General features: G+C 47.0%; 5 protein-coding genes across 6 annotated transcripts; 2 read left to right on the top strand and 3 right to left on the bottom strand.

Moving 5' to 3' along the window:
* The first annotated feature begins 2,467 nt into the window (after positions 1 to 2,467).
* Positions 2,468 to 4,854, top strand: LOC119337218 (F-box protein At4g00755-like). Its single transcript, XM_037609340.1, has 5 exons — positions 2,468 to 2,858; positions 3,131 to 3,556; positions 3,687 to 3,862; positions 4,188 to 4,306; positions 4,407 to 4,854. Exons 1-5 carry the CDS (start codon positions 2,690 to 2,692, stop codon positions 4,711 to 4,713), a joined length of 1,197 nt encoding a protein of 398 aa, XP_037465237.1. The 5' UTR covers positions 2,468 to 2,689; the 3' UTR covers positions 4,714 to 4,854.
* Positions 4,855 to 5,076: 222 nt separating this feature from the next.
* On the top strand, positions 5,077 to 8,263 carry LOC119336780 (pentatricopeptide repeat-containing protein At5g52850, chloroplastic-like). The gene is made up of 3 exons (XM_037608857.1): positions 5,077 to 5,095; positions 5,391 to 7,523; positions 8,155 to 8,263. Exons 1-2 carry the CDS (start codon positions 5,077 to 5,079, stop codon positions 7,487 to 7,489), a joined length of 2,118 nt encoding a protein of 705 aa, XP_037464754.1. The 3' UTR covers positions 7,490 to 7,523; positions 8,155 to 8,263.
* Positions 8,264 to 8,322: 59 nt separating this feature from the next.
* On the bottom strand, positions 8,323 to 9,680 carry LOC119338103. The gene is made up of 6 exons (XM_037610400.1): positions 9,382 to 9,680; positions 9,166 to 9,283; positions 9,004 to 9,085; positions 8,844 to 8,895; positions 8,693 to 8,747; positions 8,323 to 8,603 (listed from the first exon to the last, which is right to left on the bottom strand). The coding sequence occupies exons 1-6, from the start codon at positions 9,505 to 9,507 to the stop codon at positions 8,350 to 8,352; spliced, it is 687 nt and encodes a 228-aa protein (XP_037466297.1). The 5' UTR covers positions 9,508 to 9,680; the 3' UTR covers positions 8,323 to 8,349.
* Positions 9,681 to 10,447: 767 nt separating this feature from the next.
* Positions 10,448 to 13,807, bottom strand: LOC119338102. Of its 2 annotated transcripts, XM_037610398.1 has the most exons (8): positions 13,692 to 13,807; positions 13,558 to 13,612; positions 12,033 to 13,467; positions 11,805 to 11,919; positions 11,641 to 11,722; positions 11,384 to 11,435; positions 11,229 to 11,283; positions 10,448 to 11,144 (listed from the first exon to the last, which is right to left on the bottom strand). In XM_037610398.1, exons 3-8 carry the CDS (start codon positions 12,393 to 12,395, stop codon positions 10,945 to 10,947), a joined length of 867 nt encoding a protein of 288 aa, XP_037466295.1. In that variant the 5' UTR covers positions 12,396 to 13,467; positions 13,558 to 13,612; positions 13,692 to 13,807; the 3' UTR covers positions 10,448 to 10,944. The 2 variants fall into 2 exon arrangements, with proteins under 2 accessions (XP_037466295.1, XP_037466296.1); XM_037610399.1 differs by lacking the exons at positions 13,558 to 13,612; positions 13,692 to 13,807 and having other exon boundaries at positions 12,033 to 13,490.
* Positions 13,808 to 13,814: 7 nt separating this feature from the next.
* Positions 13,815 to 16,515, bottom strand: LOC119338101 (MAP7 domain-containing protein 1-like). The gene has a single exon (XM_037610396.1). The coding sequence runs from the start codon at positions 16,026 to 16,028 to the stop codon at positions 14,133 to 14,135; it is 1,896 nt and encodes a 631-aa protein (XP_037466293.1). The 5' UTR covers positions 16,029 to 16,515; the 3' UTR covers positions 13,815 to 14,132.
* Between the last annotated feature and the right edge of the window lie 200 nt (positions 16,516 to 16,715).

Raw genomic sequence — 16,715 nt, 5'->3', positions numbered from 1 at the left:
TAGCATGGAACATAGTACTACTATGTGTATGTATCTGCTCTGTGCAGGGCAACAATGGATACCCTTGAGCACCTTCCAAATTCTAACCATAAGTATCTTGAATCTTGGTGGGCTTCTTTCATCACAAGTAGCCTAACACATCTGAGCTATGCTCAGTTCACAAATATTACTTATTATAATAAAATCTTATTATAATAAAATTTATTGGATTAGTATAAGACTCCAAAGCATGGTGATGATGTGTCGGTGTGAGCATAAAATTTATGTCACTTATGCTAGTTTAGTGTGTCTTTCTACGATACTTGTGGCCATGTAAGCACTTTTTTCTAGTGATACTCATGGTTGTTATGTTAGCCTTAGTGAAACAAACGACACATACTGATTATGCTTTTCAAAAGAAGGTTTTATTGGATGCCAAGTCACACGTGTGAACCTTTAGCTAGGGATTCCTTCCAAGTTCTTAGGTAGTACTTTATATCATGCAACTTTTTGTAAACATGCTACCACTATCACAGAGACGAGTGGTCAAAATTTCATATACAAGAACACGGAAGAGCATGCTTTTAATGTTGCAGAATTATATTTTTTTATCATTATACATGTTATTCTATATCATCACACTTCCGATCACATGACGAGGGTGTCATGTCTTTTCCCGAGAGGCAAGACTAACCAACATAGAAGAGATGGATGTTCTAGTGACTTCTCCAACTTTAGCCTATCACCCGCCCCTACCACCACCATGTTGTTGGCTTACTATTCAAGGGATTTGCTTGACACATATGTTCCAGAGCTTTATACAAAGATATTTAAGGATATTAAAATAGTTGTGAACACATAGAATGCAATGTTTTTAAGATCCAAGGGGTCCGATTTAGTCAAATGTTTTTCTTAGCAATATTTCAGACAAGGACCTAAAGAAAAAGCGAATGTAGCTCTTAACACAAAATATAATTTTAATTGTTACGAACGTATTAGCAAATACATGACAACATTTATGACAAATAACATTGTATTGTAGATTTTATCAAAATCAATATGTTGCAGATTGTGCTAAGTATAAGAAAAAATGTTAACTAAAATCATATATTGCCGAAATAAATTATAAATAAGTTAAAATGTTTGTTATAAATAAATGTAAGACCGAGTTTTAGATATAGCTTTGATCGCATCGGTGAATCAGGTGAGGCGTTGTGGGGAGACCAAGAACACCAAAGCAAAGACAATTCAGAAATCTTTATTACTATTTAACTTTTTCCAATCACTCTTGCTTTTAAACAAACTATCAAACACTCATTGCAACTTTGTAGTTAAGAGAGATGTCACTAATGAAGTTATACTCCCTGGGTATATTCTCATTTACTAAAAACAATTATTTACCTTGTTGCCCTATTTTATTTTTGTTACCAATTATCTATATCATTTGTGTTTAATCTTGTAACTAGCAAGACAAGGGGATTGATAATCCTCTTGTCGTGTTGGGGACAAGCGTGTTTGTGATGCGTGCGTGTTTACTGCTAACTTTCTTCATTGGGAGAAACTCGTACTGAATTGATAACCTTGGTTCTCTGATTGAGAAAAGTACTTGCTTCCGGTCTACATCACCATTACACCTGGGGATCCCAACCACTCATGAGGGAGCAAGCAACGATCTTTAAGCCTTGGAGTATGCGCAAGTCTCGAGAAACATGCTTCTATGCAGCATGGGCGTCCTTGAGATGGCCCCTTACTGAACCGTCAAGGAGGTCCTCGGCCGACCCACCTTGACCGAGAGACGGCATGGTGAGTGACCCCTAATCGAAGACACCATCACCTCGCCCTCACCTCAGACTAAAAAACTAAACTACTCGTCATCGGATACGGCGAACCTCCTTGTTGGAGTCACCGGCCTCGTGGTCATGCCGGGTGAAACGACTGCGCCTCCTCCTTGTCTGCGAAGAGCTACTCACGCGCCATGTCCCCCCCTCCAGGTCGATGAAGCGGTGGTTTTCCGCCACCTCCGCCTCAGACCAGGTAGACTCGTTGATGTCCTGCCGCTCTGCGTCCTCCGTTTGGGTGAGCTCAAACTCTACTAGCGTGACCTCCATGCTGAACTTGGCATGAGCATCCTCCTCCTCCTCATCCGATTGTGGCTCCTCCTCTTCTTGCCCCGTATCTTCAATCTCCTCTTGCCCCATCTCTTCCAACTCCTCCTCGCTCCAACCTTCCTACTCCGTAGGCAGGCTAGCCGCAGTGCGTGGCGCTCCTCCGTGGTTTGCATTTCCGCCCGATGCTCCAGGGTGAACAACTTGTAGTATGTCGCCTTGGTGCGGACGGCGGCGACGACCGGACGACAAGCTCGAATTGGAAGTGAATTGGGTAGGAGGGAATTTACCCTTTCCCTTTTCTTTTTCTTTTTCTTGGTACTCTGTCATCCCCTCCTCCCCTACCTACGGGTCCCACCCAACCCAGCCCAAAGCGGGTTCCCCTCCCCCAATCCAATCCAATCCAATCCAATCTCTCTTCTCTCTCTCTCTTCTTCTTCTTCTTCTTCTTCTCTTTGTCGGTCACGCGCTTCTCTTGTCTCGTCCCTCAGATGAGATGAGATGAGATGAGATGAGTTGATTGATTGATTGGTTGCAGAAGAGGTAGTCGGCTCGGCGAATTTCATCCCCTATCCCACCAGACTAGCGGACGGACGACCAGAGCCATGGACATGGAGGATTCCTCCCCATGCTCCTCCTCCTCCTCGCCGGCGCCGGCGGCGGATTTCGTCGACTACCTGGGCCCCGACACCTCCGCCACCGTCTTCACCATGCTCCACCACCCCGCCGACCTCGCACGCGCATCCGCCGTCTCCCGATCCTGGCGACAATTCGGTATCTCTCTCTCTGGATCTGGCCTCCCTATTCGATTCATCCATGTCCGGAGCATTTATCTACATATCTACTCCGAATTTATAGATAGATTCTGCTCTACTCCTACCTGTTTTGTTTAGTTTAGCAAGCACTAGTACTGATTTCCGATCCAGATATGAAATCAGTCTAATGAATGAATGAATGGATGAATCAAAAGCTATGCTCTGTTTTTTCTCTCGTCTTCTTCTTATAAAAGATTACTTCTTTCTTGTGCTCTGCCGTTACGTCTATAGTTATCGACAACCAGTTCAGCAAGCTGCAGTGCCTGCGGGCCTGCCCGGAGGTCTCCACCTTCACCCAAGTCGACGTCACCACCACCACCTCCAGAACCCTGGCACGCCGGGATCAGGACACCGCCACGAGCGCTGACGACAAGCTCCATCGGGACCACAGGGTGTACATGCACCTCAGCCACGGCCTCCTCACGCCCTACAAGCCCAGGGACTGCATCATCCACTGCATCGGCGCCTCCAGCACCGACAACTTCCCCGACGAGACCATCGAGAACACCCTCGAGCCTGTCGACCGCCTCGAGTCCAACAGGCCCTCCTACTGGTCCAGCGGTGGCCAGAGGGACCCCGCCACCGCCGAGTGCCTCATATATCGCCTCCAGGCCGATCTCTGCCTCATCCAAGAGATCAAGCTGCAGCCATTCAAAGGTCTGCTGTCACTGCATCCTCCCTTCTTTCTGTATATATGGCTGGTTCAAAACAAGTTAAAAGGCCTCAGGTGTGTGTGTGTGTGTGTGTGTTAAATAATAACAGTACTTCCCACCATGCGTCGTTGCAGCGTTTTTCCAGCATGGCGATCCCATATATTCGCCAAAGAGCATCCGGGTCCAGATGGGCTATCCAAGGTCACCGCTACGCCCTGAAGCACTTGTCTGTGATGAAAATGAGGGCCAGTTGATTGATGACAGAAACTATGTCTGGACCTACACATCTCCAGAATTCCCGATGCTGCAGGTCAGTTGCTTCTAGAAAATAGGTTTTGCAGCTCAGTTGAATAGATATATCTGATTGATATCCCCAGGCCTATATGTCGTCCTTTGCACGCTCAACATAAGGATCTCTTCTCTTGTAGAAATAAATCAAACAGCTTATATAGAGCATGAACAATTCTTAAAAGCCTGAGCATGAAGAAATTGCATTTGATCGACCTATCTCTAGCAGTGTTCTAAAAGTGTTTATTACCTGGATTTTTTTTGTTTAATAATGTGTCTATATGTTTGCAGTCGCCTTGTGCTGGTATGTATGTAAACCTGCTGAGTCAGTAACATTATTATTCCAGGAAAATGTCTTGCAATCCTTCAAGCTGCCACACCCGGTTCTGTGTATTGGTGGGGTGGTCAAGGTTGAGCTTCTTGGGAGAGTTCAGAAACAGGCAATCGATGGTCTCTACTACATATGGTGAGTTGTGTCGTGCGACTGTGTGGAGCTAGATAAATAATTGCACACATGTGCTTACTAATCATGTATGTATGTATGTATGTGCTTGCTTGCTTTCCAGCATATCTCATGTCCAAATAGTGGGGAAGGCACTGTCACGAGACCTCGGGGTCGTTCCTCGCGGGAACGGCCTGGTCCTGAACTACTATCTGGATCCCCGTACATGCGGCGTTCCCCGCAGCGAGTCGTCACGGGACAATGGGCGCAGCAGGTGGCAGGGCTTGGCGTCGAGGATCTGGCATTCTGGCACGGCGCGAGGGATAGGAGGGCTGAACCAGACGCTGCTGAGCAGACTGTTTGGCGGTCCGTTGCGGCTCGTGGTCGTAGTGGACGAATCGGAAGGGGAGGAGGAGGATGATCTTCCTTAGAAGGAAGGAAGGAAGTCAAGGGAGGAGGGTCTTATTTGATTTGATTTGATTTTCTGCACAAAAGAAACATGTGATAGTTACTGCTACATTACATTACATTACATATAATATAAGAGTGGCTGTCCTTCAGTTGTAATCAAATCAATCTAAGAATGCCATTCTTGTTATTATCTACTCCCTCCGTTTGAACTTTGAACTAAAACCAACCACGGCAAGTATGTATTTTGGAACGGAGGGACTACTAGTTAAAAGAAAATGCATCTGTTCATCAATCTGTAAAAATGAATCCATTTGGATTTGCAAGAATGAAGTAAAAATACATATCTATCAAAGCACCTACTACTAGCTGTAGATAACACTAAAATGAATAAATTCAAAATCTGTGAGTGAATGAATTTGGATTGCATCAACATCTTGAGTCTCTCGATGTTTAAAATGGATAATCTGAAGAATGGATTCAGAAAAATGAATGTAGCTTCAGTCCATTTGGATTTGCAAACATAAATGGAAACCAAAGCTACTGCTCTTCATCTTGAATCTTATTAGGGGTGAGTGAATGAATGAATTGGATTGGATTTGGAAGAAACATCCACACAATCTTGAGTCTTGAAAAAATCAATGGAAAGAATGGATTTTTATTCGGCACAAGAATGGATTTTTAGCCCAGTGAGCGGCAGCTAGAAAAGAATGCTGCTGCGGCTGCCGCGCCACCGCCGCCGCCACCTCGCGCCGGCAGCATGCCAGAGCCGCGGCCGTAGCCGACCACGCGCGCGCAGGCCGCCACGCCGCCGCGCTCACCGTCTTCCGCCGCGTCCTCGCCGCCCACCCGGCCGCCGCGGTCGACGAGCTCGCCTACTCGGCGCTCCTCCGCTGCCGCGACGCCCGCCTGGCCTACCAGATACACGCGCAGGCGTGCCGCCGGGGCCTCGCCGCCTCCAACCCCGTCCTCGCCTGCTCCCTGCTCGCCTTCTACTCCGCCGCCCGCTCCGACCTCCCGGCCGCCGCCAGGCTGTTCGACGAAATGCCGCGCAGGGACGCCGTCGCCTACACCGCCATGATGTCGGCTTTCATCCGCGCCGGCGACTGGGCACAGGCCCTCGCGCTCTACCCTCGCATGCTCGCCGCGGGCGCTGCGCCACCCACCGAGCACACCTTGGCCAACCTGCTGGCTCTCTGCGCCTCCAGGCGCCTCTGTTGCCACGGGAGGCAGCTCCACGCGCAGCTCCTCCGCTGGGGGGCCGACCTCAACCTGGTGCTCAAGACCGCGCTCCTCCACATGTACTCCAGCTGTGGCTTCATGGACCACGCGCACGCCGTGCTCTGCTCCACGCCCGACACCGACGTCGTGCTCTGGACGGCCATGATTGCCGGCTACTCGCGCGCAGGAGACCTCCAGGCCGCTCTGCGCATGTTCCGTCGCATGGAACATGCTGGCGTGCTGCCCAGTGCCTTCACCTTCTCCGGGATCATCACCGCCTGTGCTTCTTCTTCCTCTGCCCAGCCCCAGGCGTCACAGATTGAGACTGGACGGCAGCTCCATGCCCGCGTCTTCAAGTTTGCTCTGGCGCACGACATCTCTGTCTGCAACGCGCTCGTCGACTTGTACAGCAAGTCATCCGCCTGTCTGCTCGACCTGCTCCACGCGTTCAGCGCCACAGACAGCCCGAACGTGGTGTCCTGGACCGCCTTGATCGCTGGACTTGCACGCCATGGCAGAGACAAGGATGCATTTGCGGCGTTCGCAGAGATGCGGGCCAGCGAGGTGCAACCCAACTCATTCACCGTCTCCACCCTTCTCAAGGGCTGCAGCTCCTCCCCAGAATCAGAATCTTTCCTACATGCTACAAAAATCCATGCTTATGTGCTCAAGACCAGCCTTGGGTCTTTGGATGTGTCTGTTGGGAACTCGCTGGTCGATCTTTATTCCAGGTTTGCAAGAATGGATGACGCGTGGGCAGTCGCGACAACAATGGCCTGTGCAAGGGACAACCTCACATACACAAGCCTTGCAAAGGGGCTGAATCAGATCGGTCTTCCAAGCAAGGCCCTTGAGTTGCTAGTCCTCATGTTTCGTGAGGAGGTTCGTATCGACGGTTTCAGTCTCGCCTGCTTCCTCTCTGCTGCCGCGACATTGCCATCCATAGAGCCTGGGAAGCACTTGCACTGCTGCTCGCTGAAATTGGGATTGAGCAGTCAGGTCTCAGTTTCCAACAGCCTCATCAACATGTACAGCAAGCACAAGTGTCTGGAGGATGCTAAGAGTGTTTTCCACTCAATCAGGGAGCCAAGTGTCGTGTCGTGGAATGCACTAATATCTGGGCTGGCATACAATAATGAATGCTATTGTGAAGCGCTGTCGGTTTTCGAAGACATGACATTGGCTGGGGCACAGCCTGATAGCATCACTTTGTCTGCTGTCCTTTATGCCTGCACTCACGGTGGCTTGGTTGACATTGGCATCAACCATTTCAACTCCATGAGGAATTCGTTTGGTGTTTCCCCACAAAGAAGCCACTACACACTCTTTCTGGATATGTTAGGACGAGCGGGCCGTCTTACAGAGGCGGCGTGCACCATTGAGGCCATGCCCATCCGGCCTGACGTGTCCATGTACAAGAATCTGTTAGCATTTTGCGAGCTCCATAATGATGTGGTTGTCGCAGAAAATATTGCAAGGAAGGCACTGGAGTTATACCCATCGGTCACAGTATTTCAGAATATCCTTTCAGGCATCAGTGGTGCTCCATGGAAACACAGGATGAAGAGTGATGCCTAACCTATGCGCGCTATCATCTGTTTCTCTATGCCAGGTTCTCGGATTCTTCCTATATGGATTTCCAGTTTTCCACTCAGAAAAAGAGCCATTTCTTTCGACGTCTGCACATCAAGCATGGGATGATGAGAAGAAGAATGCAAGATTCTTTCAGGGGCCTTTTGCTCTTGAAGGATCTATAGAAATTCCACTGCATTGAAACTTCTATGAAATAGATTATTGTTCCACCCCATTCTGAATCAAGCTCTCTTAGATTCACTGCAGTCTGCTTTATTAGTCAATTAACGAAGCAAACCACCCTCTCATACAATGTCAATGATTTGCTTGGTCTAAACTCTAAATTATGATGCTTCTGTCTTGCATTGAATTGACACTCTTTGCCTGGATATATATTTTACTCCTGCGTTACATGCAGAAATAAATAGCCTCTAAAGTAAAACCTACACCATGCGAACAGATAGATTGTAGAATGACACAGCAGCTTTTTCAGAAGAATACATAGGCAGAATTTCCGAGTACTTGTTACAGCAATATCTATCCTGTGGTTATATATATATATATATATATATATATATATATATATATATATATATATATACATACACACGTCCGTGCACTAACAGAAGTTTTCTTATAAGGGTGAAATGATGTCCATTTCTGCTTCACAGGGGCAAGGATAGGATAAGCCTCGGGAAACAAATAAACATCGCGTGGAAGATTCTGATCCATCGACATTTGCCGAAGCCCTTCTCGGATCCTTCACTCATGATATTGTCGGTAATTGATTGCATCCACACGGTGTATATATCTGTGAGAATCACTATTCTTCTGATTGTAGAATTTTCTGGGATATTAGTTTTTCCTTACATGAACTGCTTGAATATGTTATACAACACGTCGAGCACCATATCCAATCTTCGTGCGACAAATGACCAGAAGCGGAAATTATATGCTAGAAGATGCACGATAATAGGCTCCACGTATAATTTGTAGAGCTTCACAACAAATGACCAGAAGCGGATAGAATATGCAACAAGATACACGATAACAGGCTCCAGGAGGAATTTGTAAAACTTCACAAAGGACTGGACTAGTGCTTCTGGATTCTGTAGAAAATCTGCATGTATATATACTTTCATGCTTAGCTGGATTTTAATTTTTAAGTACTAGTACTATGGTTTATACTACTACAGAGTTTATACATACCTTCAGCTTGTTTTGGAAGTAGGTCGAACAAAAAGGTAACAAATAGAAGTATGTCCTGTAAGAATTGGAATGTTCCATGGAAGGCAATTAGCTAGAGGCAATATAGTTGGATGCAGCAGCAGAAACAAGCTATTAGTAATAGTATGCGTACCAATGCCAGATTTACTGGTTTCACAGGTGACTCGTTGAAGATGTGGACTTTCCTGCGGTGTCAATTAGAGAATATGCGCCATTAGAAAGAGCATACCAAGATGGAAGCACGATGTTGTGTAGAAATTAGAGAATATGGAGTGAGTATCAATTTCAGCTACCTAATAAGAAGCGCTTCTCCTTTTGCTGAACACGTGTAGAAACTGCAGCCTTTGGTAAATGGTATGATCTTACCGTTCCACTCTGCAACAAAGATGATATCATTATCACTTACCAGGTTGCCTGCCACTTATTTGTTTGAATTCCATGCTACAGGAACTTACCAAGGTGCCACATTGCTGCAGCAACAGTGGGTTCTACTCCGTGACAGACCTCATCAATGGCAAATTTGACATTCTTTCTCATAGCTTCCATAAGCCTTGCGAAGTAGGTAATCGTATTCTGCAGGCAGCAAAGTAGTTGTTGTCCAGTGGTCAAATATGCAGGGGACTCAACCATGAGTTGTTGGGGCATGTGAGAAAATGAGGTGCGGGTAAAACCTTGATGTCCAGTGGTTTATAATATGAAGTGTGCTTGACGGTGCAATCAGGGTGAATCAGCTGCGTGAGCCGCGCGATGTCCTTGTCATTGAGGGAAGAGTAGAACTCCTGAATCACATTTGTCATGGGTGAAGATGGTAAGGTATTACCTCCGCGGTCAGCATTGTTGAGTCCCCCCGTTGCATTTGGCACTGGTATCGCTCGTATGGGCTTTGGCGAATATTGTTGCCTCTTCCCCCACTCGGCGCTTATCTGCTGGCGTTGGGACAGTGGGCGTTGTTTTAGGTTGAAAGAGGGATGATAGTGGAAAGAGACGAGCTTGAGGGCAGAGTTCATGGTGTTGGGGGTTTGAATGCAGAAAGATGTGAAGGCATGGAGGAATGAGGTGTGATATAGTGTTGCTGGGCATTTTTGGTTGCTTGGCTATTAGAGAATGAATCTGAGTATAGCAGGGAGGCTTCCTGGCATGGAATGCGATGGAATAATTAGCGTGGTGCATTGCTAAAGCATAAAGATTTGTTACGATATGAGGTAAGGAATGTCTTCCTACATAATTTATGGAGTCATGCCAATCTGTAAAAAGGGATAACTTTGTTCCTTGGTTTTCTTTATGCTCTGATTTACTTTACATTGAGTTCCTTGGTTGTCTACAGAAAAGAAGATAAGTGACTTGTGATTGTGAAGGGAGGAAGAAAAAGAGAAAGAGAAAGAGAAAGAGAAGGCTGTATGTATGTCTTGGGAAAGGGAAAGTTTGGTTGTCTGTCACTTCCGGAAGAAGCCTAAGACTGCCTCTCATACAATGTCGTTGATGATTTGAGTTCTGGTAAGCATTATGTCCAACTCTAGTGATATTTGTTTTGTCTTGCATTGGACTGAAGCATTCTTTACCTGGATATTCTACTCCCACAAAAAGGGAAAATAATCTGGAACATGGAGTCAATTTCAAGCTTCAAATGGAATATGTAATGCTACAGACGGAAATAGATTTTTCGATAAAGCACACGGAAATAGATATCTTTACATTGCTGTCAGGGTTAAGCTTAGCACGAGACTTGAAAGTGTTTAAACTCTCCTGTGAAGTGCAGACTGTACTGTGGGGTCTTAAAGAAAAACCTACAACTACACAAATAGGCAAATATTATAAGATGCTACTGCAGCTGTTACACAAGAATCCGTAAGCAGGATATCCCGGGGGCATTTTATTAGATGCTGGAAATTAGTACGCAGTATAAGAATGTAACAATGGTATTCGTCAGTTCTTCTTACAACAATACCCTGTGGTTATATACATGCATCCCTATGCTAACGACCATTTCCTTTTAAGAGTGAAATGATGTCCATTTCCGTTTCACAGGAGCAAAGTAGGAAGCCTCTGGGAAACAAACCGACATCTTGTGGCATATTCTGAGTCATTGACAGTGCCTATACCGCAGCTGGTTGTTGTAGGTCCGGTCCTTCGCTGATCCTTCACCCGTGATGTTGCCGGTAATTTAATTGATTGCAACCACACAGGCTATCTTCTTCCAGATTTGTTTTTCTTCTGAATGTTACATTAGTTCCTTATTACAGGAACCGCTTGAATATGTTATACAGCATGTTGAGCACCATAGTGAATCCTTGTGCCACATATGACCAGAAGCGGGTATAATATGCAAGAATTGGGACGTCGGTATAATATGCAACAAGAGGGACGATAAAAGGCCCGCAGAATTTATAAAACCTTGCGAAGAACCGAGCTAGTGCTTCTTTATTCTTTAGGAAACCTGCACGTGTAATTCCATGCTTAGCTGGATTTTAACACCATAATACTAGTTTATACTGCACAGCTGATTTGATGAAGAGCATACCTTTAGCTATATATGGGAATGTGTCGAACACGTTGATCACAAAATTAAGTATTTCCTGTAAGCATTGGAATATCTCATCAAGATTTTAAATGGAACTAATATTTTAGTTGGGTGCAGCAGGAAAAACAAGAAGCTGGTTAGGTTAGTACGCGTACCAATGCCAGCTTTCCTGGTTTCAGGGGTGACTCGTCGAAGATATGAACTTTCCTGCAGGGTGGGTGAATGAAAACATTTCTGTGTCAGGTCAAGGGGAGCATTACCTACCTCTAAGAGAAAAATATCTATCTAGAGGCCAAACCACCAAAGCATTATACTTCCAACAGCTTGCCTGACATGGATGGATGGAAACACTGAAACACTGTATTATGTAGAAATTAAAGGACATACATTAGTTATTAATCTCATCTACTACCTAATAAGAAGGGCTGCTCCATTTGCTGAGCACATGAAGAAACTGCAGCCCTTGGCAAATGGGATCATCTCCCCGCGCCACTCTGCAACATGCAGCATGATGATACAATTATCCTTCTTATCCTCCACTTATAATTCCAATTCCATGGTGCAGGAGGATCTTACCAAGGTGCCACATTACTGCGACGGTGGGTTCTACTCCTTGACAAACCTCATCGATAGCAAATTTGGCATTCTTCCCCATAACTTTGATAAGCCTTGTGAAGTAGGTATGGGTATTCTGCATGCATCAAAGTTGTTTCTGTGAATTCCAAGTATGGGAACCTGGCTTTAAATTAATAGCCTGATGGTTAAAATATGCAGAGGACTGGAGATATTGGAGCAGATGAAAACCTTGACGTCCAGCGGTTTGTAGTATGCAGTGTCCTCGATGACGCAATCAAGGGAAATCAGCTTCTCGAGTCGTGTGATGTCCTTATCATTGAGGGAGGAGTAGGACTCCTGAATCACATCTGTCAGGGGTGAAGATGGTAAGTTATTACCTCCACGGTAAGCACCGGTTCCATTCGGCCCTGGTATGGCTCGTATGGGCTTTGCTGAACATTGTTGCCTCTTCCGCCACTTGATGCTGATCTGCTGGTGGCGGGACTGCGGGCGCTGTTTTAGGATGAAATAAGAGGGAGAGTGGAAGGAGATATGTGTGAGGGCAGAGTTCATGGTGTTTGGGTGTTTGCATGCAGAAAGAGGTGAAGGCATAGTGGAATGAGGTGTGATATAGTCATGTATAGCTGGTGGGCATTTTCAGTTGCTTGGTGGTTAGAGAATGAATCTGAGTATATATATATATATATATATATATATATATATATGTATATATATATAGCCTATAGGGGAAGAAGCTTCCTGGCATCAAATGGAATTTCCGTGGTGCACCGTTAAAGCATAAACATTTGTTTGTTACCATATGAAGTAAGGAATCACTTCCACTATAATATACAGAGGCTGGCAAGGTAAGAATCATGCCAATTTGTGAAAAGGTATTGCTTTGTTCCTTGGTGCTCCTTTTGCTATGCTTTACATTGAGTTTCCCTGAAGCTTTACATTGAGTTTCCCTGAAGAAGGAGAAGCCTGCTAAGACTGCCTTCTTGGAGGGTGGCTCGACTTCCCAACTTGTTTCTTTGAATACTTTCCACATGGACGCCAGCTTACTTGGTTGCGCCATAGGTAATTGTTCCAATGCATCCTGCTCCTGCTGCTGCAATCACAAATGAGCCAGTACAGAGGCGGCATGCACTGTTGAGGCTATGCCCATCCAGTCTGACTTGTCGACTCTTTTCGAGTCAATGCAGAGTTATATGGTATGATGGTATCCGCTTATGGTTAGTTAACCAAGGAATTCACCATCCCACACACACCCAAGGAATAACACATAGGCACAATATAGTAATATTAGTTAGAATGTGATAGTAGCATTGCTCAGTACTTCCTGTCTTTCTTACAACAATATATATACATCCCTACAAATGCTGACAGTCATTTTCTTTAAGAGTGAAATGACGCCCGTTTTTGTTTCGCAGGAGCAAGAATAGGATGAAATAAACCAGCATTACAGGGTATCTTTGAGAACTGCTGCTATTCTTCTGAAAATGTGGGATTTCCTGTTGTATTGTATTGCCTCCTTACATCAACTCCTTGCATATGCTATACAAAATGAGGAGTCCCGTAATCAATCCACCCGCCACAAATCTGAAAAGACGTGCGATATGCTCCACGCAGAGTTCATAAAGCTTGACAAAGGACCCAAGCCCTGCTGCGTCCTGTAGAATTCCTGCATGTGTGCATCGATGCTTAGCCGGGTTTTAAGTGGTTCTAGTTTATTACTGTACTAAAAAGTTGAATTTATATATGAAGCACAAACTTTCAGCTGATTCTGGTTTTTTGTCGAACGAATAGGCAACGGAATGAAGTATGTCCTGCAGGGATTGGAATTAGCTAGAGGTAGTCAGACTAAGAAATATAGTTGGATGCAGCAGCAGAATAAATTATGCCTACCAATGCCCGGTTTCCTTGTTTCACAGGTGAGTCGTTGAAGATATCAACTTTCCTGCAGCGTGGCATGGGTGAAAACATTTAGTTATTACATCTAAAAGAAATATAATCTCCAAGAGATGGATGGAAATATAGAAACACGGTATTAATATTATACGGTTGCTTGGTGGTCAGACAAGGAATCTGAGTGAGTACATACATATGGATGGAATAATTCGCGTGGTGGTGCATTGCTAAAGCATAAAGATTCGTTACGATATGATGAAGTAAGGAATATCTTCCTACATAATAATGTACAGAGCCTGCAGGCAAGAATCAGTAAAAGGTACGTATTTGCTTTCTTCCTTGGGTTTTTTTTACATTGAGGTCCTGAGAGATCGAGTATAGGAGGCATGCATGTGTTGTCTACTACAGAGAAGAAGAGAAGAGAAGACGCATGTGTTGTCACTTGCGGAAGAAGCCTAAGACTGCCTTCTTGGATGGCGGCTTGTACTTGGTGGACTTGCCGATAGCTTTCTTGGCGGCCGCAGAAAGAGGAGGGGCAGCACCAGCAGCAGGAGCAGAAAGAGGAGGGTCTTGCTCCCTGCCCTCATCCTCAGCTGTCTCCTCCAGTCCGCTCGGCGCTGCCCATGGCTCGTCCGCGTCTTCTTCTGAGAACACTCTCCGCATCGTCTGCAGCTTATTTGGCGGCGCCGGAGGAGGTAACTGGGCAAATGCTGCCTTCTCCGTCTTTGACGGGCTATAGTCGTACGCAGGATCTGTCTCAAGCTGTTTGGTTTTGCCCGCTGCCGCTGCTGCTACTTGTTTCGTGATGCTCTCCACCTCAAACGAATCCCCCTCGTCGTCGTCTGATAACGCCAGCTGCTGCTGCTGCTGCTGCTGCATTTGCATTTTCATTTGCTGCTCTTGCTCAGCCGCCTGCTTCATCCGCTGCTCCTGCTCAGCCAACTGCTGCTTCATTCGCTGCTCCTGCTCCTGCTCCATCTTCATTTGCTGCTCCTGCTCAGCCACCTCCTCCTCCTGCTGCTGCTGCTGCTGTGCCTGTACATGCTGCCCTTTATGGGCATGGCCACCACCAGGCAGTGTCATGTCGTCGTCGGAAGAGTCGCTGATGAGCTCCACGTCCACCGCCGCCACCTCATGAGACCTGCTGCTGTACTCAACGGTAGGCTTCACCTCCTCCAACATTGTTGCTGCTTCTGCTTCTGCTGCTGCCAAAGCTTCTTCTTGTTCTGCTGCTGCCTCTTCTTCTTTGTTGGCGGAGGCGTAGGCATAGGCATAGGCATAGGCATAAGCAGTGGCACCCGCAGAGGAGGAAGACGTGGACGAGGAGCTGCTCTCGCGGCTGGCCTCGGGAACCGTCACCGGCTGGCCCTGCATCTTCTCGGTGACGAAGTAGGGCCTGAAGCGGGATGGCCGGAAGTCGCTCACGTACGGCGCACCCACGGTGAAGCTCTCATGCCGTCGGAACAGCATGGCATTCTTCTGCGCTGCCGGGGCCCCTGGGATGGACGACGGCTCCGGTGGTGCTTGGTGCTGGAGATCGTCGTCCATATCATCGAAGAAGGGGTTGCGCGAGGGGCGTAGGCCGAGCATGGAGGGTGCGGAGTCGGGGAAGTTGTCGTCTTCGTCGTAGGGCCCGTCGAGGTCGAAGGGGTTCCTCTTCCTGGTGGCGATGCTGAGCTTGGACGGGTCGTCAAGCTCCATGACGTGCTGCTGGTGGTGGTGGTGGTGGAGAGGTCGCTGGTGGCCGCGGGCGCGGCGCCTGGACATGAGCTTCTCGACGGTGGCGTTCATCTCGAGCTCGAGCGAGCCGATGTTCTCGATGCTCTTGGCGTCATCAGCCGTCCACGCGACGGCCCGCACCGCGTCCTTTTTCTCGGAGCGCTGGTGGTTGTGCTGCTTTTCTTCGTGGTCAGAGTCGGTTGATTCTGATTCGCTGTTGGCGGCGGTGTCGGGGAAGGAGGCGTGCGAGGTGGCGTTGGACATGGTGGGTGGGTGGTGGTCATTTTCGTCGACGGAGGAGGAGGAGTCGCTGGATTCGTGGGAGGGTCGGTGGTGATGTGTGGTGATGGCGCCTGTGGTGCTTGGTTGGACTTGAGGTGGGCGGTGGCTGATCTTGTTGTAGACATGTGGGTCGTGGTCCTGGGGCACGCTGTGGAGGAGGACGAGGCCGAGGAGGAGGGCGGTGAGGACGAGGACGGGGGCGGCGGCGAGGATGAAGGCGAAGACGGGGTAGACCAAGGCGTAGGTGAAGGCGAGGAAGAGGAGGAAGCAGAGGAGGAGAGGGTGGCGGTGGAAGAAGGCCGGCACCCCCTCAATCTCCTCCTCCTCGTCCATGGCACCGGCACCGGCACCACCGCAGGTCGACCGCCGGCGCACCCGATGAGCTCACAACATGAACATGGTGGATCTGCATGCATCATCAAGACAATAACAGCAGAAGAAGAATGATCAGGAATGAATGAAATGATCTCCAATCCTACGGGGGAACGCACGCATGATGCATAATCAAAATGAAATGAATGAAATTAACAAGGACGACTGAATGAATCGATCGATTACAGGAGAGGAGAGGAGTGGGAATTAACGAATGCATGTAATTAATTACCAGGATCTTAATTAACCGGTAGAGATTGTGGTTTGTTGAGGAAGGAAGGCAGTCAGTGAGGCAGGCAGCCAAGAAAGACGGACGGATGCAGGAATGCCATTTTTTGGTCCATCCACCTGCTACTACTATTCTTGTCTCCTCCATCTCTCTCAAACTGAGGACACACAAAATACATTTTTTTTTACAAAACATCCATAACTTTATTCATAATCACAACTGTTACATGTACAACAATGCCTTTGGGTTCAAGCTCCAACAAACTACAAACCAGGGTTGGAATTTCATATTTTGGTGGGTCTCAAATATTTGGAACCCTGAAATTTTGAGCCAGAGATTACAAGTACTCTTATTTTTTTATTTTATTTAGTGAATACTGGAGAAACTCACAACCCCAAAGTAATCTGAGATCTGCTTCA

This window comes from Triticum dicoccoides, chromosome 7B, assembly GCF_002162155.2.
Source record: "Triticum dicoccoides isolate Atlit2015 ecotype Zavitan chromosome 7B, WEW_v2.0, whole genome shotgun sequence".
Lineage (NCBI taxonomy): Eukaryota > Viridiplantae > Streptophyta > Magnoliopsida > Poales > Poaceae > Triticum > Triticum dicoccoides.
Note: the sequence above shows the minus strand (reverse complement) of the source record. Positions and strands in the feature narration are given on the sequence as shown.